Source organism: Prinia subflava, chromosome 2 (genome assembly GCF_021018805.1).
Source record: "Prinia subflava isolate CZ2003 ecotype Zambia chromosome 2, Cam_Psub_1.2, whole genome shotgun sequence".
Classification (NCBI taxonomy): domain Eukaryota; kingdom Metazoa; phylum Chordata; class Aves; order Passeriformes; family Cisticolidae; genus Prinia; species Prinia subflava.
The window spans coordinates 74,265,756-74,290,159 of NC_086248.1; the positions used below are offsets into that span (position 1 = coordinate 74,265,756).

At 41.2% G+C, this 24,404-nt stretch overlaps 1 protein-coding gene across 18 annotated transcripts in view; it reads right to left on the reverse strand.

The window, feature by feature from the left end:
- Positions 1 to 21,447, reverse strand: part of AFDN (afadin, adherens junction formation factor) — a 116,208-nt gene extending 94,761 nt beyond the window's left edge. For all 18 annotated transcript variants that reach the window (XM_063390595.1, XM_063390584.1, XM_063390592.1 and 15 more), the window contains exon 1: positions 21,198 to 21,447. In XM_063390595.1, coding sequence (XP_063246665.1) covers positions 21,198 to 21,311 — 114 coding nt within the window. In that variant the 5' untranslated portion in view covers positions 21,312 to 21,447. The remainder of the gene's footprint in view (positions 1 to 21,197) is intronic.
- Positions 21,448 to 24,404: the final 2,957 nt, after the last annotated feature.

A 24,404-nucleotide genomic window follows, 5' to 3' on the forward strand; every position in this document is an offset into this window, starting at 1 on the left:
ATTATTATTATTAAACACGGAATGTACCAGTCACTTAGACCTAGAAATAAATTCCCAGAAGAAGTCCCTAATTGTTGATTGCTGGATGGCTATCTCAGCAGAAAAATTACTCCAGAAGTCCTGTTTGTGGCAGCAAGAGAAAATATGGCATTAAGCTAATCCAATGGCAACTAACAGTTCCATTGGAAGGGGCTTTCCCTATCTACCCCCACTCCAGCTGTGTGCCATTTCAATTGCTTCAACACAAGCATTAGGTGAACTCTAATGAGCCAGTTCAGAGAGAAAAGACCAACAAAAACTAATCCTAGTCTCCCAGCTTCCCTAACAACTTCACCATGGAGTCACACAAACCCAAATGCCAGCATAAAGGAGGGATTAAAAAAAACCCCAAAAAGCCTGTTCAACTGAAGAAGGGCTGAAGGGAGCACTCTCCCACAGCTAGAAAGCCATTTTACCACCTTAAGCTATGAATATGAAAGCTCATCCACATACTTTTCCCTTGGGTAGCCATTGACACCCAAAATAAAACCAACAGCAGTTGTTTACAAAGGTAAGGAATGCTTCTGCAGATCCAGAAATCCAACCAATCTCCTCTATGATAGAGGCTGGCTTCCACAGTGGAAATAAACTGGTTATCTGTGGGAATGTGGGAATTTCATCATCCCTGTCTAAACATCTATTTCACCTGCCTAAGGATGAACAAACAAAACGTTATCAAAGTAATACAGTATTTGAATCTCAGTATGATAGACCTAAAAAAGGCTATTAAAATAAGATCAGACTAATATTCAATTATTAAATCATTTAACTGAGGAGAACTTAAGTCATGTTTTTGTTTTAGCACTGAAGGACATAGCAACTCAAACCTATGAGTAGCACTACACACAAATAAATGCGGTTTTCTACTGCTTCAACTAGAAGTGACTAAATGTATCAAATACCAAGGTGATGTTATTTTCTATTGTAAATAGTGTTTTCTCCAAAACATCAGGAGCCACCGAGTGCAGAGTCCAATCACCAGCTTCTAACTCTAGCCTCCAAATTTTTTTAGATGTCCTGAGCATAAAAAGACAAGGGTTCAGCTCAAGCAGTACAAATGGTACAGGAATTACTCAGCAGCCAAGAGATCTTCCACAAAACACTGCTGCATCAGATGTCTGAGATGCTGTCCACACACAAACACTGACAGTGTTTTACAGCCCCGAGAGTCTCCTAAGTCCTGCTGAGACCACAGTAGCACCATTCCAACAAAACAAGCCAAGGGAGGAGAGTAAACAAAATTATAAAAACACAATGAGATTGAAAAAGCAGTCAATTAACAAAGTCAGTCCAGAGACAAGATGGGCTACACATGTTTAAAAAGCTCAGTTAGATCTGCTAAAGGTAACATTTCATTGTGCCACCAGTCATTAAAACAGAGAAGCACTCAAAAGCTTAACCATGGGAGTAAAAAGCTACTTTCCTTCTGTAACTGCAGTATTTCACCCAGGGCTATTGTATTTTCTCTTACTGCTTCACAGTCTCTTATTCCATGCTCAGGACAACAATGCAAACGTAGGGACTGTGAGTAATTGCCAACACTATTCCTGATAGAGGAAACAGCAGTTGGCCAGTTGATTGCATAGGAAGCTCCTCACTTCCTTTGCAGTTCTCTTCATAATAACAGAAATAATCTAGAGAAAAGTATCATGTGGTAGTAGCATAAAGACCAGTTCCAGCGACTTTTTGGCAGAAAGAATTCAGTCAGAAACTACCATTAGTTTTGCAAACAACAGTCGAGATATACACACCCCAATTCAAAAAAGGAAGTTTGACTTACTATAATTGTTGATCATAACCTCTCAAATATTGTGGAGTTGAGTCTCTCATTAGAGTAAGTGTTCTGTGCAAGAGTACTCATGTTTTATGAAAAATTACGATTCTCAAACAGTAGTAAGACAGCTCTTTTCCCAGTCATAAACACTAATATATCATTCCTTCTTTAAAATTACATAGGACATCTTAAATTATCATTTTGTTGCAATATAAGGTAATGCACAAATCTGGCTTCACTTTTAGACATGATAAGGGGTTGAAAGGCAAGTATGGGATTGATTCAGTGCTCCAAATATGAAGTAGTCCAGAATCACTTGCTCACTTCTCATTTTAGCATCAGAACAAATCTAGCAAACAAGCTAATACTGCCCCCTCATTTTGTGTGCCTTGCTCTTTGTTTCACAAAGGGTTGCCACCCCTGCTTACAGAAGAGTGAGGAAGTTTCAGAGGGCAGGTCAGTCAGATCATCAGTTACAGGACTGGGTGTGTAGAGCTGGGAGGAGATAGGAACAACAGAAAGACTACTGAAAAGCTCAATACTTAATCATCACATAGGCATCCTTCACATTACTACTTTCTTCCTCACCCTTCCTATCCACCCTAGTCTGGGATAATGAACTTAAAAATAAACAATGCCATTTCTGTATTTCTACATTGCTTAGTCTAGGCAGCAGCTTCATTCCTAAAACTGAGAGAGCAGATGATTACAGATCTTACAGAATACAACTCACTGGCTCCTTCCCAGAGTTTGTTCACCCAGCAGTAAGACTTCGTGTTGCCATAACCAAGGCAGTCCCACCCCCCCTCACTGCTATGACTGTCTTCAGCTGAACACTTAGGAATGATTCCACTTATGAAGACTATCAGAAGGATATTTTTCTTGAGGAACTACAATTCTGATCTCTGAACTTCTGGGGCAAACCAGTCCTGATCTAATGGCTTCCCAGGTTGCACAATGAACCTTTTTAACCATGGTTTTTTTTGGAAGGAAATCCTAGAACAAGCATCTGGACTTAGAGATTAACAGCTAAAGTAGTAGTTCAACTACTTAAGAATGGCTAGCAAATTTGCATCAGAATAGATTCAGACATAACATGCAGAAAAGGTGACTTAAAGCTTCTTTAAACTTAATATCAACATACACAATTTAATGCTGAATTTCTGAGATTTTTCTTGCTTAGTTTATTTCAGTTTAGAAGTCCAATTATATTAATACTGACCTGAGAACATTTGCAGGATTAACAGATTAATGCTATCCAAGTTTCAAAATAGCAACTTAAATTTTAACAATAAAAATGCTCCATTGAAGTAAAAAGTAGTTACAAACATCTGGGGCCAGAGGAGATTACAGTCTACTTTCAAACTAGCACTTCAGCATTTCTTCTACCAAAAAGGGTACACTATAAGCATAGCCTATTTTTCATCATCACACACAGACTCATACACAATATGAGATACTGTGAGACAGCAGAATTCAAAACAAAGAACATGAGTTTGAGTATGAATAATTGAACTAGTCAACACACCAGACTGTACAAATATAGTTTTATACACCTACCATAATCAGGAATGAAAGCAAATCTTTATTCTCAATAAACACGTATCAACAAAAAGGATCCAACTATCTATTCCATTAACTAATACAGGCATGTGATCTGGAGAAGGAAGAAGCACAGGAACAGAAAAGGGGAGCAAACCTGTGTGCAATTTACACAACTTACAAACATTTCCTGTCCTGCAGCACTAGGACCTTGCCCTATCTCCCCTGGGCAATCTATCACACAGGATACATTGACAGAACATAGTTTGCTTAAGTCAAAGGATACATAAAGTGATTCTGAAATATTAAGATATTTTCAGTCCAAGATTGTGTAGGATGGGTAGAAGAAGGCTGTGCTCAACGTCAAGAAGAATCTGAGCATTTCAATATTCAAAGCTCTCAAGCCTAAATGTTTTGGCAACGGAAATTCAAGGTGAGGGTTTAGGTAGCATTTTTTTGCTTTGCTTTTTCCTTGAGGTTTTGAGCAGCTTTTCAGTTCAACAGAATTCAACAAGGGCCAAAGGAAAGTCCCAGCACTGAAAGGTAAAACATCTTGCAACAACACAGGCTTAAGAAATGACTGCCTGGGAAGAAACTGCTAAAGAAAACCTGAAGATCTTGGTGGACAGCAAGCTGAAGATATTTCTGATTTCTGCATGCCCTGGCAGCAAAGTCATCATGCTTAGTTGCATTAATAGGAGGAATACAAGCTTTAGGTCAAGTAAAACAATTGTACTGGGTCCATCACTCTGTACTGGGCTGTCAGTACTGGGAAGACAGACATAAGCTGAAGTTCAGCAGAGAGCTACAGAATGATCAGGAGGCTAAAAAACCATCTCAGGAGGCAAGACTGGAACTGGGTGTTTCTTGCTCCTGGAGAAGAGCTGGCTTTGGGGAGACCTAAAAGCAGCTCACAGGATCTGCAAAGAGACTAAGACAACAATGCAGCAGTGATCAACAGGGCATGGTGGGGAGGACAAGAAACACTGGACATAAGTTGCAACAAAAGCGGCCTTTGAATTGACTATACAGAAAACCTTTTTCACCATTAGGACAGTCGAGCCAGTGAAGGAAGGTGCCCAGAGTTACTGGTCCTTACAGGGTTTTGAACACCTTATGACAAAAGCCCTCAGGGGCATCAGGACTGATCTTGCTTTAAGCTGGAGGCTGGACTAAAAATATCCTGAGATCTATTCCAAATCAAAGTATCAAAGCTAGGACCATACTTAAACATCTGTGGAGGACAGGCTAACTTTCCAAGACTGTTCAGCTACAGAAAACACTAATGGTTACAGCAGCCAGGCAAGCAGATATCTTTAATTGAGACAAGATGACCTCCAACCAACAGGAGAGCTCCCAATGACGAGACGTCCCAACATGTGTGTCTTAAGAAGGGCCATGACAAATGAAGGGATGAAAAAAGCTAAATAATATCGTTTAAGTGGCAGCATAACACTTGTGTATTTCTCTTCAGCTACAAGCCCAACTGGTAGACATTAGAGACAGTAAAGCCTATAAAGTGGTTCTACTACACCTAAGAAGAGTCATTAATAATGCAATGCCATCCATCATAATTGGAAATAAACTGGAATGGGTATATACACCATGGAACCATCTAAGATTACAGGATAATTCAGGGAGAAAGGAACTTCAGGATTTTCCAATCCAACCTCCCGGTGAAAGAAAGGTCATCTCTGAGGTCTTACCAGGCTCTTTTGCAGCTTTATCCAGCCTGCTTTTAGAAATCTCCATGGACAAATCTGCACAACCTCCCTGTGCAACCCGTTCCACTACTTGACTATTCACTGGCATCTAAGAAGTTTTCTTTAGCAGAACACTTTTGTAGTTAGTGAACTGCATAATGATTTCACTTTTAATACATATAAAATGAACTGTATGCCTGAAATAATAGTTCTTTTAACATAGAAGGTCATTCTTCAAGAAAGATTATATAACCAAAAACAATGAAAGATCAGAAAACTCAAGAGAAACAGAAATTTAAGGCAAAAACTCAGAAGTGGCTTTGAAAAAAAGAAATTCAATATTCCCCACTCTCCCTACATCCTCAAACCAATGAGATTTCCACAGGTTCTACATGTTACTTTTGAAAGCAGTTCAGTCCTGAAGCTCCAGACAGCATCTGAGTGGAACAAGGGAAGTGATTCACTACCATCAGTAAGGATCTGTTGCTATCATATGGTTGCTACAGGGTATGTGGGGCGCAGGAAGGCAGGAGTGGGTAGAAATATTATTAATAACAATAATCACAAGCTAACCACAGCAAACAGCTTGATTTTGAGAACACCCGAAAGCAACAGAACATCAGAAGAAAACAAATTCAGAAAGCAGGAACGAAAGGAAAGCAGGGTAGACCAAGATAAAAGAGAGATCAAGAGAGCAATTATCAGAGGGCTGGAGCACCTTTCCATTGACAACAGCTGAGACATTTGGGATTGTTAGGCCTGGAGAACTGAAGACCTTAGGGAAGCATTTTTATAGCAGCCTTACAGTACCTAAAGGGGGCTACAAGAAATGTGAAGAGGGACTTTTTACAAGGGCATGTATTGGACAGGACTAAGGAGAAGGGTTTAAACTGAAAGAGAGTAGATCTATTTTAATTATTATGAAGAAATTCTTTACTGTGAGGTTGACCAGCAAGGTAACGGATGCCCCATCCTTGGAGCAGTTCAAGGCCAGTAAATACAACATCTTTTCCCAAAGCCAAAATTTTCAGATATTCTTCTGAATGACAAAGAGAAAGCATAATTTTCTCTCTAAGGATAAAGGTGTGCATTTTGTAAGCTGTTCTCTTTGGATCGATCCATACTAATAAACTTAAGTGGATTCATTTGCAACATCAAAGTCAGAAATGGTGGTTCCAGTATCCTTTCATTTTTAAGCTATGATCAAGAACTACTGAACTTACATGTGCCATTACTCCCTGTCCCACATGCTACCCCTCTTCATCATCAGTAAGGTTTATAAAAATAAGCACTGAAAATTTTCATGTTCATTCCAAGAAGAAAGTCATCTCAAGGAGCAGATTTTGACAGTAAAAAAGCCCAGATCAGATGCATTTTTATTAAAGCAATGCAATCCTTTTTTTGTTTGTCTGTTTAAATAAAATTTGTTCACTATTTAAATTCCAATCCTCTGGAATTCACTTCAGCTTCATGAAAAAATGCTTGAAATTATTTTCATTTCAAAAATATAATCTAATTCTTTCAATATATTGAAGCAAATTTTATACTTGCAACTGAAGTTTTTTGTAATATGCCTCAGACGTATGAAAATATACCTTTTTCATTTGTATAGAATATTACCATATACTTTTTTATATAAATAGAATAAGAAAGTGAGAAGTATTTTCCGAATCAGGAAAGTAACTTTGCTCAGAGGAGTCTACTGATAAAAATGCTCACTTCACCTTCAAACTGTACATTTGGTTACCAAAGAGCTGTGTTTTAAAAGTGCTACCAGCTCTATTTTACAGATTTCTTCTGGAAGAGAACAAATTACTGGTTTTATCATGTAGCACTGGTTAACAAAACTGGTCTCTACAGCTCTGTTAATCAGGAGTTGCCAGAAGAATGTGTTTGCCGGTGTACTCTGCATGAACTCTTACTTTCAACAAGTCCTGCACTTCTGCCTGGTAGTTAGTTCTGCAGCCACTGGCTGCAAACAAAACAAACATACTCTGTATGTTTAGTTAACTTCACCTAAATTCCCACCTTTCATTTGTCATCTCCATTGCAAGAAACTATCGGAAAATTAAATGGTTGCTTACTTTCAGGCATTTTCTTGCTCTAAACCACAATTCTATCAAATACCCTTAATTTCATCCTTATCAAGGGACTGTCATTTGTGTGGCACACAGAGCAAGGACACGGTACAATACAAACATTAACGCAGATGATTAACCGTGAACAGGACTATTGCGCGTTTAAACAGGCTCAGATTACAAAAGCATTCAGTAACTTGGTTTGGCTTACTCAGATATTAAAACATAATGAAGGCATAAATGATACTACTGTGCAAGATTTCAAGTATACTCTGACTCACAGTGAAACAATTTAGGCTTTAACTAACTGCTGGTATTAGCCAAACAATCTCTGTAGCAAATCAGAATTCACACAGCTGAAAAGTTACACCAAAGAGGTCTTGTCCTCTCATTAGTGAGGAAGTATGACACAAGAATATGAGAAGATGACCCGAACCAAAAATTCTGTCAGGAAGCAAAGATAGCAGCATGCAGAAGTGGAACGGAATTGTAAAATCTAAGGAGCCTCTAGCTTCTTTTCCTTTTAATTAACACCAATAACGTCTCCCAGTGTAGTATGTACACTGACTACATACCATGTATGTTTCTCAACTACTGAGGACAGTAAACTTTCCAAACTTATTCCAACAAATATATTTATTTGTATGGAAATAAAAACAAATGAAACAAAAACTCAAACCTCAAACATAAACATCTGCACATTTTATATACTCCTAGTTAACACCATTTCATTTGTTCTGTGCTTTTTTTATTACTCTCCACAGTGAGACACAAACTTTACTTATGATTAGGTAGTTAGAGTAACACATTCAAAAATATTTCAATTTTTAAATTATTATTGCAAAGCATTTGGGGATTTTAAATTTCTTTTTATTCAATATTCACTTCGAAAATCTTAATAAAACATAAATGCTTGCCTTAATTAACAGCTTACAAGATGTTAGAATACCAGAAAGTTACACATGTGGAAAAAGGAAATTATTGGGGAAAAAGGTAGGGCTATTCAGCCTAGATTCTTCAGCCTGGAAGAGAAGGTTATGTGGAAATCTCAAGCAGCCTTCCAATACCTGAAGGGGGCCTACAAGGAAGCTGGAAAAGGAGTCTGCCAGGAACTCAAGTGATGGAATAAGGAGTAATAGGTACAAACTGAAAGAGGGGAAAGATGAGATATTAGGAAGAAGTTCTTTATTGTGAAGGTGGTTGGACACTGGAACAGTTTCCAAGGGAGGCTGTGGCTGCCCTGACCCTGTCAGTATTCAAGGCAAGACTGGATAAGCCCTTGAGCAATCTGGTCTAGTTGGAGGTATCCCTGCCCATGGAGGCAGGGTTGTAACCAGGTGATCCTTAAGGTCCATTCCAAGTCCAGGTTGATTCATCGAATTAGGAACTTAAATTACCTATTTACTGAAATGAGGCAGTCTCATGTACATTTGATGCAGAAGTATTTCTGAAACAAACAAAATCTCAAACATGAAAATTATTCAAGTTTATTATGATGATACATAACACTCTTCCTACTGTATGCAGCTTCCCGGGAGTGAAAAGGGGCATTCTTTGCTATCCCAAACAACTCACCCAAGATTTCAACCAGAGATTGTGTGATGGTGCTGGTAGATGTCACTCCTAAGTGTGATTAACTCCCTTCCCTCTATGTTTATGAGGTGAAATCTCAAATTAGGATAACCTAGAGAATTGCATACATTTATAAAACTCTGGCTTCTCTTTCTGGCTTTGTAGTAACTACATTTACAACAGTTTTCAACTCATTACTTCATGTATCTGCATCACTTTTCCTACCCCACTGTCCTGGAAACATTATAACAAAATGAGAATGTTAGATGTCTTCTATACAAACCAAGACAGTTTAAGAAGATGCTACAGCTACTCACAAGTACAAGCTAAGCATGATCTAAATAAATATCATCTTAAATCACAGAATGGCTTGAGTTGCAAGAGACCTTAAAGATCATCTAGTCCCAACTCTCAATTTTGCTAATAGCAACAACTTGGAGAGCACTCTAAGGGGAAAAAAAATCAAATCAAGTAAAGTAACTCAGTTCCCAAACATACTTGAATGACCATTGGCCACTTTCAAGAATTAGACTCAAAATTGATCATTACATGAACAAAATGTATCATAAACATTCTACCTACAAAACTGGTTTAGATAGATAGTCAATGTTAGGAAAAGTCAAACTGCCACATTATTTTGTACTGGCATGTACAAATAGGAAAGCTCAGTAATTAAAAGAAAAAACACACACTTGTACAGAGCAAGTAACCAGCTTTTCCCTAAAACAAATGCAGTAAGCTTTAGCAAAACCTAAACTTGTTGAAGTTTTTTTCCATTTTACCTACTTGCATGTATGTAAACATATAAAGCAATATTTGAAATAAACTAAGCACTGGTTTTAAAATGTTGTCAGCGTTTAATGATGTTTAGGTCAGACAGACATTGGGGGTGGAGAATAAGGCCGAGAAAGGGCTGACCAAAGCTCCTGAAAGCCACAGTAAAAAGCAGCACACAAATTTAACTGCTACCATGTACTTGTGGTTGCTGTAAAAGTATCATCACCACCACAGAGCTGGAAGAGAGTCAAAGATGGGCAGTTCTGCGTGGCAGAAGACAGAACCCCATGACAGCAATCAGACTGCAGAAATGGCAGGAGGAGGGTCAACACTGCCCACTTCCTTTCTGTGCCTCAGAAGTGCTGAGAGGTGGGTGAAGAAGTGGCTGCAGAACAGTGTGTGTGTGTACCTGTGAAAGAGTTCATCCTCTCTTACAGTTGCTGAGGTGGAAATAGCTTCAGATTACTCACACATCCATCAGCCATGACAAAGAACACTGCTATTCAACATTTCACTTCATAAATTAAGGATATAAAGGTATCAGAAATATGTTGGTATCTCACTCTGCTTGCAGGTTTCTACTACTATTGATAACATCATGATATTGCCACAGAAGGAAATAGCTGACACTTGGAAAAGGACATGTCTGTCAAGGATCAGAGAAAATTGTCCTGACCCTTTTGCAACAGAAAGAAACACCCTGTTTTATCCTCAGGATTTGGATAAATTGAGCTCTACATGCACTGAGTACCATCCTTATTACCTCTGAGGTGGTTAGGAAGGAATTTTTCCCCTTGGCGCAAGATTTCCTTCTCAGCAGATAAGGAATTCAGTACAGTGTTAATCCAGGAAACTCAGTCTGTCTCCACCTAGCAGACACCCAGAAGAGACGACACAAGCCAAATGCCTATTAAAAGGAATCCTCAACAAAACAAGGGAAAAATATCTGTGATTGTAACAGTATGCAAGCAAAAAAAGCACTCCCTTAGAAGCAAACCCAGGTGTCACAGCCACCAGCAGCACACAGACTAGCTGGTTATAAACAGGTCCAACTGCAAGGCCACTCCAAACTACAAAGTCCAAATGGCAGGAGTAGAGGATTTAATGGCTGATCTGTAACCTCTCGGGAAGCTTCAGATCATCGTAAGGCTGCTCTCTGAAGCCAGTGTAGCAGGATGAACACATTTGAAGACTGCTCTAATTGGCATTTTTCCCTGAAAGTAGAAGATTGGAGTGTTTGGTTTAAGGTTGTGGATGTAAGATTCTCAGTGCAGAGTGCGTGTGGGAGGAAATAAGGGAGACACGGTCTCAACACGGGTAGTTTTACTGAGAGAGCCAGATCAGTGCATTTATAATTATATACATGGATATTTATGAGCATCCAAACACACAAGAATGTTCAAAGACTTGGAGACAAATGTGGAACACTGAAGATAAGACAGGCATTTAACTAAGTGCTGAGTTTCAAAAGGTTTTTACAAACCAACAGTATCAGAACATTGCACGCTTGAGCTTCAGTACATGACTGTCTCACATTGGTACAATGCTACCAATTCTTGTGCTGCCACTTGACACTTGTCACTTAAAATCATATTGGTATGATACTCTTCTACTTTGAGAAGGCAAAGTTTTCAAATTCATCTAATCTCTCAAAAATTTGATGCACCAATCTTTCCAGTTCAAGCTTAAACTTAATACAGGTGAGAAGTAAATGATGAAACAAAAGTATTCCGGAGCTTGTAGTAGACCACAAACAATTTACTTGCAACAATAGGAACTAATAACTCCTTCAGAACTTCTCATACTCAAGATACTGAGCCAGTATCAGAATGTTAGGAGATACTGTTGATTACTGCTTCAGAAAATTCTACCAGAATTTTGAACACTGTAAAATTCAAACACTCTAATTTCACCAAAAATCCTCCCTTTACAGGTGACCTTTAGTCAAAAACTACAGACAGGCAGAAATCAGAAGGTAATAGAAAACTAGAGTTTTACTGTAAATCCTGTCAAAGTTTCCAGGAGAGAGCCAAAGCCTCTCTCCATTCACTTTTATTTTTTTCCTACTAAATGGCTAGAACAACTGAGACAAACTGCAAACTCAGCTCACATTTTGAAAACTTCCCAGAACTGCAATAACGTCACCACTTTGGGCTGGTTTGGTCTTTGGATGCTGATAGATGACTTTGGTGAATATACCAGCAGCCAGTGCATAAAATTATTTCATAGTTCTTTTTTTTTCCGTCTATATATCATTCCTCATCTGTATGAAAACAGTTTGCTATAGGCATAACAAGTGAATTTATTGAAATAGTCCTTGCTGTGCTACGGCAACAAGAATAATTCTCATGAAATACTAGATACAGTTTCAGTATTGCTGGAGACTTTATCAAAAGTATTACAATGCATCTCACACAAAACAAAGAAGGCCTTGTTAAAGCATTTTACTGATTCTTAAAGAAGGAAACAGCTGTTTGGCCTTTTACTTTTTTAAAAGGCTTCAAAAGCTGAAGAATTAGATCACAAAATGCAGCAATCTTAAGTAATTCCAGTTCTGACCTTCTTCACTATACAGCAAACACTAGACTGAACAGGCAAATCCATCAAAATCAATTAGCAGGATTGAGTAATGTTTTCATTAGTAAACATTGTCGTTCCATCACAATTTACAGATTATTTTCCTTTTCCAGATATGAAAAGAAACCATCCCAATCTTTCAACAGCCAGAACACGTACAGTGAGTGCTAAAGAAGTCCTAAAACTTTCACTGTGTCTCCATTGAAAGCAAGTAGCAGTCCTGTTCAGCAAGGCTATCCTTCAAGTGGAAACAACTTATCATGTTTCCCAATAAAACGTGCAGCATTCTACAAGAAGGATGCAATGCTTGGATATGACCCGAATGCAGAAATTATCAAACTGTACATAAAAAGTGAATGCAAACCAGATTTCTCAAAGTAAAAGAAGTGATATTATGAAAACCATTTCAGCAATGAGAACCTTTCTGAAACACAACCTGGTTCAGTTTTGTTTGCTTCCACATGGACATTTTTCCATCCAGGACACTGTATCGCAGACAGCACTGTCCTGATGTTTTTTAAATTAAGAACATGACATAACTGTTTTACTAAAATTGAGAATGATAACAAAATGTTTAGAGAGCCCTTTTCAATTTCAAGCTGATGTACTGCTCCAAGTAGAGCACCTTGTGGAGGGCAGAGGGAACGAGACCTCTTCTTGTTCTAGACACTGGGAAGGGTTTCTTTGTCCTTTGAACTCTTGCCCAACCACAGGCTATCCAACAGCCCCTCATTTTCATTAAGAAGTGAGATTCTGATCTTCCACTGGGTTTTGTAAGCAATACAATATATGTGGAAGCAAAATGTAAATATATGTAAAACCATGCCACTGACATCAAATTGTCTATCTTGCCTCTAAGAAAATAGAGGAGTGTGGACTGAAAAGTCATTTAACAAAGAGAAAGCCCAACTAAACCCATCATGGAGTCCCTGAAAAGCCTATGCACTGAAATCTTAGTTCACAGATACTGCTCTGAGCAACATACCTTGTTGGCCAAATAAATACTGTTGCCAGACAACTCACTCTTTTTCACACTGTAAAAGGGACTCTTACTACACAGTAGAGCCAGATATGGAGCCATGCCCTGGGACACAATTCACCAAGGGGAAGCCTTAAACCAGGTCACCAAGAACTACCATCTCTTACTAGGTAGTGAGTTTCTGTGAGAGCTTTCTTTCATATTCCTGAGTTCCAGTTACAAGAGCATAAATTATCAAAGTAGTAAGAAAAACACTGACCAAATAAAAAACCCCACCCTGCAGCCATTGTTTCAGTCTGCCATCACTCTATAGCAACTAGTACTGTAGTGCATAAAACCCATTCCAAAATATTTACCCAAGAGTTGACCTGGCATTAGGAGTCACAGCCAAACACATACTCAGTTTCCAGTTCCGTAACAAACCAGCCGGTTTCCTGATGTCCTTGAAAAGAATCACTATAGTAACTCCTATTTTTTAAAGTTAAATCTATTTTATACTCTTGGAATGTGCAAGTAAAATTAGAAATCCATTCATAATTATTCTTAAGATATACCAAGCACCACTTAATAAAAGCTTAAAACTTTCAAAGCTGATGATGTGTAATTTCTGCTCTTCACTGAAAGAGGTGACATGAATAAACTTACAGGAGCACACACAATTTCATCAGTACAATCAAACTCTAACAGACTCTTCGATTAATATGATGAAATTCAAAGACGAATTGCAAATACATGTAACCAAGTGAAATTTACATTTAAGTGCAAATTTGCACTTAAAACTAACACCCTATACTGGTCTTCTAGATAACAACCCTAATACAAGACATTTTCCAGTTCTTCCAGGATTCAAACTTTAAAGAAATTTCCCAAAGTAATGAGTAATCTAAAACAAAATTCTGCAAGACAGACCAGGGCAATAAAGAGCACAGTGCATAGAGAAATGAAGTATCTAGACAGAAGGCATCTTCATAGGAGACAAGAATGAACAAGAATCAGAGGAATGTCTCCCTAGTCAGACTATCTGTGCTGGAAGATGATCTGAAGAGGAGCTATCTAACTTACAGGTGAGCACACAATGGAAGAAGGCAGATATAGAAAATGTAATTAAATCTCTAACAACCAGCTGATAACCTTGAGGGCTATGCCCATAACAGAAGGAGATGACCATTATCCTGAAGCATTATACAAAATGGTTATAGCAAGTTACATGCACCTAACGTGAGAAAACTTTAGTCACACAGTATAAGGAGGTACGAGAAAAAAAGGTGGTTGCTGAAAAATAAGAAAAAGAAGTAATGAACACTGGACTTCTGTCAAAGCAGATGTTTTTAGTCTTACTAGAGAACCAAACTAGACAGCAGCAAAAGGCAGAATTGCAATTCAATAACTGAAGGCAACCAAACACGAGGAAAACTTATCCCAACGCTGAAAAAAGTTATATTGCAACGTTATGCATCTTCATTATACAAAAGCTCATGAGGCACAATACAGTCCAGGAAGATAATTTGACTGCTAGGTCTGAACTACTACAGAGTTTTATCTCTGTTGACTCAAGTTTTCATCTTAGATTATAAAGATTCCAGACAGTGATAGTTACAGAAAAGCAGTATTTTTTACTTGCAATTAAAGACCTGAGGGGAAGTGAGAATCTCTGCAAGAAGTTCAACAACAATTCAGAGCCAAGTCATGAATGCATCCAGAACAACTATCAATTACCTCTTTGGTTTATCTACCTAACAACCTTAACAGCAGAAATTAACAGGCTTCAGCCTTTTCACAAGATGAAATGAGCATCACTCAATTTCTATTCTACATGTATATATTCTTCCTAGGCAAAAATCTTGAAAAAATCAAAAATTACCTAAATAGTGCTTGACTCAAATACACTTCAGAAGAGGCTTCCATTAGCATGAAGTTCACTTTGAAAGACAGAGAAACACTCCATTACATATCTGTAATATCTGCTAAATTAGACTTCTCTTAAGTTTATCACATTTAGTTTACTAATGCACACTGTCATTCTCAACTCCACCTTCACCAGAACCACTGGTCAAAACAAGGAGTTATTTCCTTTACGCATGTTCTAAATTTTGCACAGATACTATTTATTTCCCTTTATCTATAACAAAGCAACTACTCCAACAGATACTGACCCACAGATAAACTCAAGAGTGGTTTCTTATCATCTACAGCCTTACCACAAACACCAGTCCATTTCAACTTTTATCACTTTCCAGCTAAGTTTTAGTTTTTGTTGCCCCCTTTAGATGACAAAAGAATCTAGACATAAGATCAGAATTTCATTAATTATAAAGCTAGGTTTCCCTCAAAAATCATAAAAGTGTGCTCCATTCATCTTGGTTTAATCTCTCTGAAAGAGAAATGGTTTTGACAGAAAAAACACACTTGCACAAACAAAGCAAATCTCTTAGTCTAGAGGACTAGGGGGGTTTTCAGCTGAAAAGTAATGCTTGTCAATGGCATTTTAGGCAGGGAACAGATTCACACATCAGGAGGGAATTCTTAAAGCCAGTATGTCTGAATTGTATGGACCTAATTAGCCATTACCTCAAGAAACAATTTACATAAGGAATATTAAAAGCAAAGCCTAAAACTTCATCCTAGAATTATTGCATTACATTATGTTTTCTGTAGACTGTGGTCAATATTTTAATTCAAACTTATAATTGAGATTCTCTAGGGAGCACTAAGACTTCATTTATAATGACTATTCACTTTGACTCAGCTAAAGGAAAACTGGTCTCCAAATACTCCTTTTGATGCACATGAGCAGGCCTGCATCCCTGGCTTCTTTTCTTCAACCATTTTAATGCAGACCTAGAGCTCAACAGACTCAGTAAAGTGCAAACAGTAATCCCAAACCTCTAACTAATGCCTCAGTGTTTTTATCTTCTCTTGAACTGAGCCTGCTTAGTGGTAGCAATTATTAAAAAAATATCCTGTTCACTAAAAAGCACAGGTATCAGCCCTCAGGATTCCAATCACCTTTCCAGACTGACTAAATATTAGTTTAAACATTTGTTGCAAAGAGAGTTTACTTTCCATACCATAGGTTTGGTAAACTTAAAAGGACAGTATTTTCAGATATACTGCCAGCTTCTTGAGAAGAAGTGCACTTGCTAAAACTACTGAAAGTGGTAGAAACCAACTAGTGGAGATGGCACAAGCATTTCTACCATTTAGATGGTGTTTCCTTAGCTCCAGACTTGCATTTCCACCACTAGTATCATCCATAACACAATAGGTTACCAATTTTAAAAACAGGTCTTAAAAAAGCCTCAGAGCTAGATTTTTAAAAGGTGAGATCTTCTAATGGGTGAGTGAGCAACCATGCAGATAAACAGCAGCGGGGTTAAAACCTAAAAATTCCTATTTCTTATTGCTTTAACTAGGTTTAAATAACAAGCTTGCATAACTACCATTAAAAGGCTTTAAGCTTATTTCATATACCAGTCTTCCCTGTGACACTTAATGAACCAGGTCTGAACCCAAAAAGTGAAGACAAAAATTCCATCAGCCCTAAAATATCCTGCCACACAGTGTACTGTGCAGCATTTTCTGTTAATGGATTGCTTACTTGTATTTAAAGCCAAAGAAAAAAATATAAAACATACTGAATACACCAAACATATATAACGCAACATATGGGAAGTCAATAATTCAAAAAACCAAAACAAAGCAACATGGGAAAAAAAGCCCCACCCACACTCTGAAGGGTCATTTCTAATACCTCACTGCTAAGACTACAGAAGTTTTTTCAGACAAAAAATAATCAAATAGCCATGAACACTTTTAAAATTCCTTCTTTTTTTTTTAAATTATGGCCATTTAGAAGTCAAACTCTCAGGAGTTATTCTTTAATGCAAAGCATGTTATTTCTCAAAGCTTTTTGATTAGACCTTTCTACTTTTGCTAACACAGAGGTATATTAGTCTAGAACAACATTCTCCATCAGAAAACAAAACTACAACAGATCAATGTTTCTGACAACAATCCCTCAGCCCTTGGGCAACTGCTATAAAAAATCCCACTTCTAAAAATGTGTCTGTCTCAAAAGAATTAAATGCAATTCACATTCCAGCCCACAAACCATGTTTAGAAAAAACACAACACTTCTCTTCCTCTCATATACAGCTATGAAAGCATACATTATAGATGAAGCCTTGTTTTATAATCAACAATAATTGTAACACCTAGTTCAGACACAGCATCTTATTAGATGTATTCAAACAGTGATAAATGCATGGTCTATAGTGCCCCTCCATGCCTTCCTCTCACCCAAAACATCCACGTAACAATCAACTCCAGTTAGCACTTTTATTACAGGAGGTGGTTAAAAAAGCTAACTGTATAAATGTAAATCATGCCCTAACTACAAGCTTCCAAACAATTCTATCCACTTATTACAAAATCATTCATGCAAACTTACTCCTTTTTGAAAACTTTGGGTGCTGTAAGCACCCAAGACTTAAATCAAGATCAAACCATCATTTTATCTCCTACTGCAAAAGGTCTAAGTCTTTTCTAAGTCTCTTTACTATGTTTCTATGCCTGATCAAACAAAAAAAAATAAAAAAGGAAAAAGCATCCACAAAACTTGGTAACACTTGGGACAAGGGAAAACAATTGAAGAAAAGGGTTAACATTCTGCTCCCTTTTGAATCCGTTAATTTATCTACAAACAAAAACATGATTCGCCCTACCTTCTCCCAAAAAGTCCAGTATTAATTTCAGACTTGCTGAAGTGAGTAGCTGCCTCATAAGCTGAAGTAGACACAGTAAGCTTAATCACGTTTAAATGATGACCAATATCAAAGGTCTGTAGCTAGTAGCACTCCTGCAACATTACATATAAACTTCTGCTAGTAAATGCAGAGTTTTGGTTTTGTTCATTTATAAGCTTCTCAAGCCACAGAGCTTCTCTAAGCTACTTTCTGAATAAAAAGAATTTTAAAATTTCAGAGTAAAATAATGCAAATTAACAGATCTCTCGGAACAGCAAAAATGGTTCAAATATATAAACACCTAATAAACTTAAAATTACCACTTTGCTCTGTGTATGAATCCACAAATTACTTCAGTGAAAGCAAGTGAAGATATGAAAGCCTCACTCCCAAGAAGTCTTCAGCTTTCCTAACACATACAGAGAGAGGAACACTCAGCTTTGAGCATGCAACAGAAAGTTTTCATTTCTGTTTTGCTGGGGTAAAGCAGCTCTGAATGACTTATTTAACTATTAGAATCAAAGAGAAGTTAAGAAAAAGTTAGTAACAGAACTCAACATGCCCTATTCAAGGTTTTTGCTTTTCAACGTCTTACACACCTTAACCATTTGTTCCTGAAGTCTGACAAGAGGCAAGTAAACAAGTAGATCTCTAATCTCTTAGAAGTAGTCTACTCAATAAAATATTAACAGGAATTCAACCAGATTAATTTCATGAACCACTTCTCTGTAAAAAACCCACACATTTGAACTACTTTTAAAACACTGCCCAATCCTCAAAACAAGTCCCATTTTACACACTGCAGTAGAGTGAAGAGGACCTAATGGAGTTGGAACAACTGTATCTCACCAAAGAATTAGACCTTTCAAACTAATACCAAGGTACATCAGTCAGTCACATATGAGTTCCTTTCACTGTCACTGTACAATCTATGTCAGATAGAACTCCAATCCAATCAATTTACATTACATTTCCCTCTGGAAAATCCTACTCTCTTAGGAAAGTTACAAGACAAGTCACTTAAACCAGGTTATTTTCACTGAGGAAATGCCTGAAGAATCACTACAAGGCATCAACTCTTCAGATACATCCAACCAGCACCTCCTGGATGACAGCATCCAGTCTGGGATACAAAGCTAACCCAGCAGGCCAACAACTGTGTCTGGACAGTTTAAAATGATTCAGTTTGACCCAGCTCAGGCACACACAGCCAAAAGTCACAGCCAGGTTACTGCATCTTCCCAGATGCCACACTTGCTGCAGTCTCTGCAAAAAGCAAGATGTGCCTTATGATCAAGCTCAGCCTGGAAAAACAGGGAAACAACAGAGGATTGTCAGTTCCCAAGCAGCCTAGTAAAAGGGCTTTCATTTAAGCTGATAAACAGTGCAAATGGGAATCACACCATCATCTTGATTGAAAATGTTGCCAAATTTGTGTCAGCTCAAGGTAAGAGTGAAAATAAATGAGAACATTGGAAAGTGTAATTATCTGGAAGGAAAATATACTTTATCTATAGAATTGTTACCTGCTGCCAGTTTGGTGTAAACGCACCTGCAGTCTTATCAAATGCTTTTAGAACTTGTAAGCTACAGAGCTCACACATTCAAGGATATTATGCCTGCACTTCATTTTTTACATTCATAGTTCAACTGAAATGTCATCACTGACAGTGGTGAGTGTTCTCCTATGCAGGTTCAGAGGCTTAAATGCAGAAGTGCAGAGTGAATGCAAGGAAAATTATTTTTTCTTTCAATAATAACTATAATGAAGCTGGTGACTTTTGTGCAAACTCTAGTTAACTGTGATAATAAATACGCATGGCTGACCTAAAGAAAGTATGATTTGTTAAACTACTTACTAACAAAACTACAGGAGCACACTCTGCCATGAAGAAGACAGGCTGGCGTTACATCGTACTGGGAGTGGACAAACACATTCAGCCACAGGCAGTTAGCACTCAGCTTGCAATTCCAAAAAGACTGTGCTATGTTCTTAAACACTATCATGAAGGCTTCTTGACACTGGCTTCAGCCCACTTTTTTGAGATAGCGACTGTCAACCAACAACGATACTATTAAAACCTAAGCAATGCAATCAAGGAACTCTAATTACGATAAATCTTGCAAGATGTAGGGAATAATCACAGAAACCCATCATCTTAGTGTTCAAGAAACTGTCTGCAATGAGCAGAACTGAAAATACCCGAAGGTGTCATAGTTCCTAATCTAAGAATTGCTTTCAACACTTTTTCGTGGCTCTGCTAGCAGTCAGCACCTGGGTGCAGAAACAAGAGCCAGCTCCAAGACCAAGCCAACGTGATTCTCAGAGGCTTCTGTTAATAAACAACCAGGGCCAGGCCAAGAGCAAGTGTGAATTTCCTCCTTTTCCCCGGGAACACGCACATGATCAGCCTCCACCCTCTAAGCAGGGAGCCCGCTGTCACACACAAACAGGGCTGGAACCTGCCCTCCCCCTGCCCCCCCTCGCCGCTTTCAAACCAGACGCGCAGCACGAACCAGCCAAAGGGAACATGACAAGGGGCAGCGGGAGGGTGTGGTTTGGCTACTACATTTTAATTTTTTTTAAAGAAAGGACAAAACCTAGCCTCTCTCGGCCATCAGAAACACCCACTTCATTAGGCAGAAATTACCCGCTGTGTTTTTCCAGTACAACATGTGAACTCGGGTCTACGAACCTGCTCCTGGTATTTACTTTAGGCGGCGGGCTGGCAGCCTGCAGGCTCGGAGAGCCGAGGCGCTCCGTCCGTCACGCCCTGGGAAAGCCACTCCGGGGATTGCACCAGCAGCCCGGAGAGCCGCCGGAATATAAGCGGCAGGTTGCTTTGTAAGAAACGCCTTCTGCACAAAGACGAGTCTTTAAAGAAACAAACAAGCTAGCAACAAAAACAGCGCCCAGTACCGGGACTGTCAATCCTTCCCCACCAGCCGCCTGTCGGTACTGTTAAAGTCACAGACAGACAAAAAAAGCCCACCGCGGTACCCAGTGTCGGGCTCGGGACGGGGGCAGCTCCAGTATTCTCGCCCTTGCCCGCCCCCTTTCGCCACCTCCATCTCCCAGCGGGTTTCTCCCCTGCCTCGGCGCCGCCTGTCCCGCAGGGTCAGGCCGGCATGTGCCTGCGGGAGGGAAGAGGAGGAGGAGGGGAGGGCTCCGGCCCTTCACTCCCTTCCTCTCCCCGGCCGCTGCAACCTGCCTTCACCCGGTCACGGCGAGGGGCCTGACCCTCGCTCCCCCCCGAGAAACGGAGCCGCGGCGGGCGCAGGGAGCCGTGCCCGAGCCCCCGGCCGGGGCGGGGGGCGGGCAGGGGCCCGGCTGCCGCGGGGCGCGGCCTGGCCCGGGCGCGGCGTCTCACCGGGCCGGCCGGGCGGGAGGCCCTCGCCGGGGTCGCTCACCTCTGTGGGGTCGCTGATCTCGAACAGGTCCAGCCGGTTCGCGTTCCAGTGGTTGATGATGTCGGCGAGTTTGCGCCGCTCCTCCTCCCGGCTGCCGCCGCCGCCGCCCGACATCCTCGCCGAGCCCGCCGCCGCCGCCGGGGAGCCGAACCGGGGCCGGGGCCAGGCCCTCTCAGCCAAGCCCCGGACGGAGCGGGGGGTCCCTCAGTCCCGGCCGGGGAGGGGAGGGACCGGCTCTCCCCGCGGCCGCTGCCCGCTCGGGCGCCGCGGAAACGCCCCGGGATCGTGCCGCCGACAGCGATCGGCCCCGGCGGACAGTGGGGAAGGAGAGAAAGAGAAGGGGGAAGGGCGGGCAGGGGGCGGGGAGGAAGAGGAAGGATGCCCCGAGTCGGCAGCGGCCGCCGTACCTCCCGGCACGACAGCGCCTGTGGCCGCTCGCCTGCCCCGAGCCGAGCGAAGCCGCCGCTGCCGCCGCCTTTCTCCGCCCCGGGATCGCCCTCCCCTCGCTCTCTCCCTCACACACCGGCCGTGCGCGCCCCCGCCCGGCCGCCCGCCCTCCTCCTCCCCTTCCCGGGCGTGTGCGCGCCTGCGCGCGCTCCCGGCGGCCGTCGCCTCCGCCGGCGCGCGCCTCCCGAGAGTGCGCTCCGCGTCCCGCCTTCCCCGCCGCTCCGCCGCTCCCTCCGGCGTGGGGAGGCGGCCGGGGCCCGGCGGTGGCCGGGGCGGGGCGAGGCGCGGCCAGGTGCGGTGGGAGTCCCCGCGCGGCGGCCGGGGACGCGCGGCGGCGGGGGCAGCGCGGCCCGGCGGGGAGCGCGATGCCGGCTGGAGGCCCCGCGGGAGGAGCGGCGGAGCCTCGGGTGCCGCCTTAGCGCGGGGCCCGCGGCCGGGCTGTGGCACCAACAAAGAGCCGCCGCGGCCGCGGGAACAAAGAGCCTGCGGGCGGATCCCGGCGCGGCTTTCCCCGCGCTAAGGCGGGAATGTCGCCGCTGTCCGGCCCTCCCTGCCCGCGGGCGGAGGTCAGCGCGCACGGCCCGGGGGGCGGCTCCAGGTCAAGGCCGCCCCCTCGCCCTGAGGCCCCAGGGTGGCCGCGGTGCCGCGGCGCCTCCTGGCACAGCCGGGGGAGCGACGCGCCGCTGCTGCTCGGGTCCCTGCTGCGTGTGATAATGGTCATGGAGCGCTTCGGGAGCGACGCGTGAAAGGAATTGTCTAAAAAGGCTGTATTGACAGAAATCTCCACAACCAGAGATGGACCTGATAAGAAGTTAAAGCATCAGATACGTTTTAATGGATTTTAGACATGTCATTTTTCTGTGGTTTCTCACCAAACGTGTCAGCTAGCCCTAAGAGGGATCGCCCATTGTGTGGACGTTGGCATTCAGTCCAGCTCTGGGGGTTTGGCTTTGTTTCTTAACCCTCAGAAGTAATGCGTCCTGATAGTTCAGCGGTCATATTTGTTGTGCACTGGGCATCCTCTGAAACTTAGTACTTGAACAATTCTGTTTGAACTCGGTTGTCCCAGTGTGTATCTATTTTGGTTTCTTCGGGTGGTTAAAAAGGGGGAAATACCGTTTCCTTTTAGCACACCTGGCAAAGTATTTGAAGTTCCTCTTTGCTGAGGGAGTTAAAGGAGTGAGTTTTGCTGATGAAGTTTTGATTTGGCTGGGTTATTTAAAGGAGATTCCTCAGAGGCCTTGTCTACATTAAGCAATTAAATTATTGTTTTTATCCAGTAGTACAGCACCTGTATAACTACCAGAAGTTCTGGTTTTACAGGTGAAGGTCAGTTATACTTTTGCCCTACATATGTAACTGTGCCATATTCAGGCTTTTCAGTTCCAAGGACAGAAGGGATTCTGTTCCTTGGGTCACAGGTTGAAAGCCTGTCTGAGAGCCCTTGGAGAACTTAGCAGGGTGAGGGGGGGACACACAAAACCTCAAGTTCTTGTAGTGCCATCATACTAAAGCTATACTGTATTCCTTTTAGATGTAAAGTGGAGAGAAAAGGAAAAATCAAACATAACTCTTCTTACATAAAAGGAGGAGGGATATTGGCTGATCTTTTTCCAAATCTAGTGCTATCAGATAACACTGGATGTTTTGCAATGCCTGCCAGAAACCATGTAAAATCTGTGATGTGATAGCTCATTAACCAAGGCAGATATCTGTGTGCTCTGTCACAGATGACATTTGCAGAATGTTGTGCTGGTTTGCATGCTTGGTTCTGTCTGTGTATTGGTGAAATGGGTTGGTTCAATCCACAGGGTGAGAAACAGTGGCTGTATTGCTTCAGCATTAGAAAGAAGACTTAGGTACAGAGTGTGCACAGATCAACGTTTTGCTGTTACAAGCTACATAGATAGAATTGGTTTTCCTGTGAAAAATAGGTGGTTGCTCTGGGAAAACTGGCTACTGAAAATAGTTGATTTAGCTTTGTTGGCATGGGTTTTCAAATGCCAGGGAGCACTAGGAATGAAACACGGTGTATATAATCAGCTGAGAATTTATTTATTTCTATTTTAACTGTGTCTAGTCAGCATTTCTAAATCATGGCTAGACTCCAGCCTGGATACAAACAAATCTCCCAAACGGAGCAGAATTGGAGCAAGCTAATAGTGTTTAGATGTCACTTCTCAGAAATCCCAAGTGACTGCAATATATTTCTGTGTAGCAGGAGCAATGGAAATGCTACTGATGGTCAGATACCAATAGCAACTATGCTGCTGATTAATTCTGCCATGAGCTGGTCAGTGCTGAAGCAGCACTGAAAGAAACCAATCTGTTGAACAAGTTGTTGCCATCTACGGTCAAATAACAGCATCTTTAGTACAGAATCGGGATTTAAGAAAAATACAGTGTCGACAAAAATTGAGATGTCTGAGTGAACCAGCAGGACCAGCATACAGAGACTGTACTGTGGAAGATAAAACATAAGCACTGATTTCCTTGGAAAAGCAAGTGTGCAGGGAACTAAAGCATGAAATTACAGTGTACCAGCTGGTTTACAGGGGAAAATGTGTGCTGTTTCACTTGCAATCCCTATTTCTTTTCATAGGGCCATTGCAATGAGAAGGAGAACAGCTGCTGTAAAGCCTGGAGAGTGACATGATTCCTGTGAACAGCTGTAAAAAATTAGAGAGATATTTGTGAATGGAAAGCATTATATGTATAAAATGCATTATAAACAGGATTGTGTGTTTGACTATCATCAAG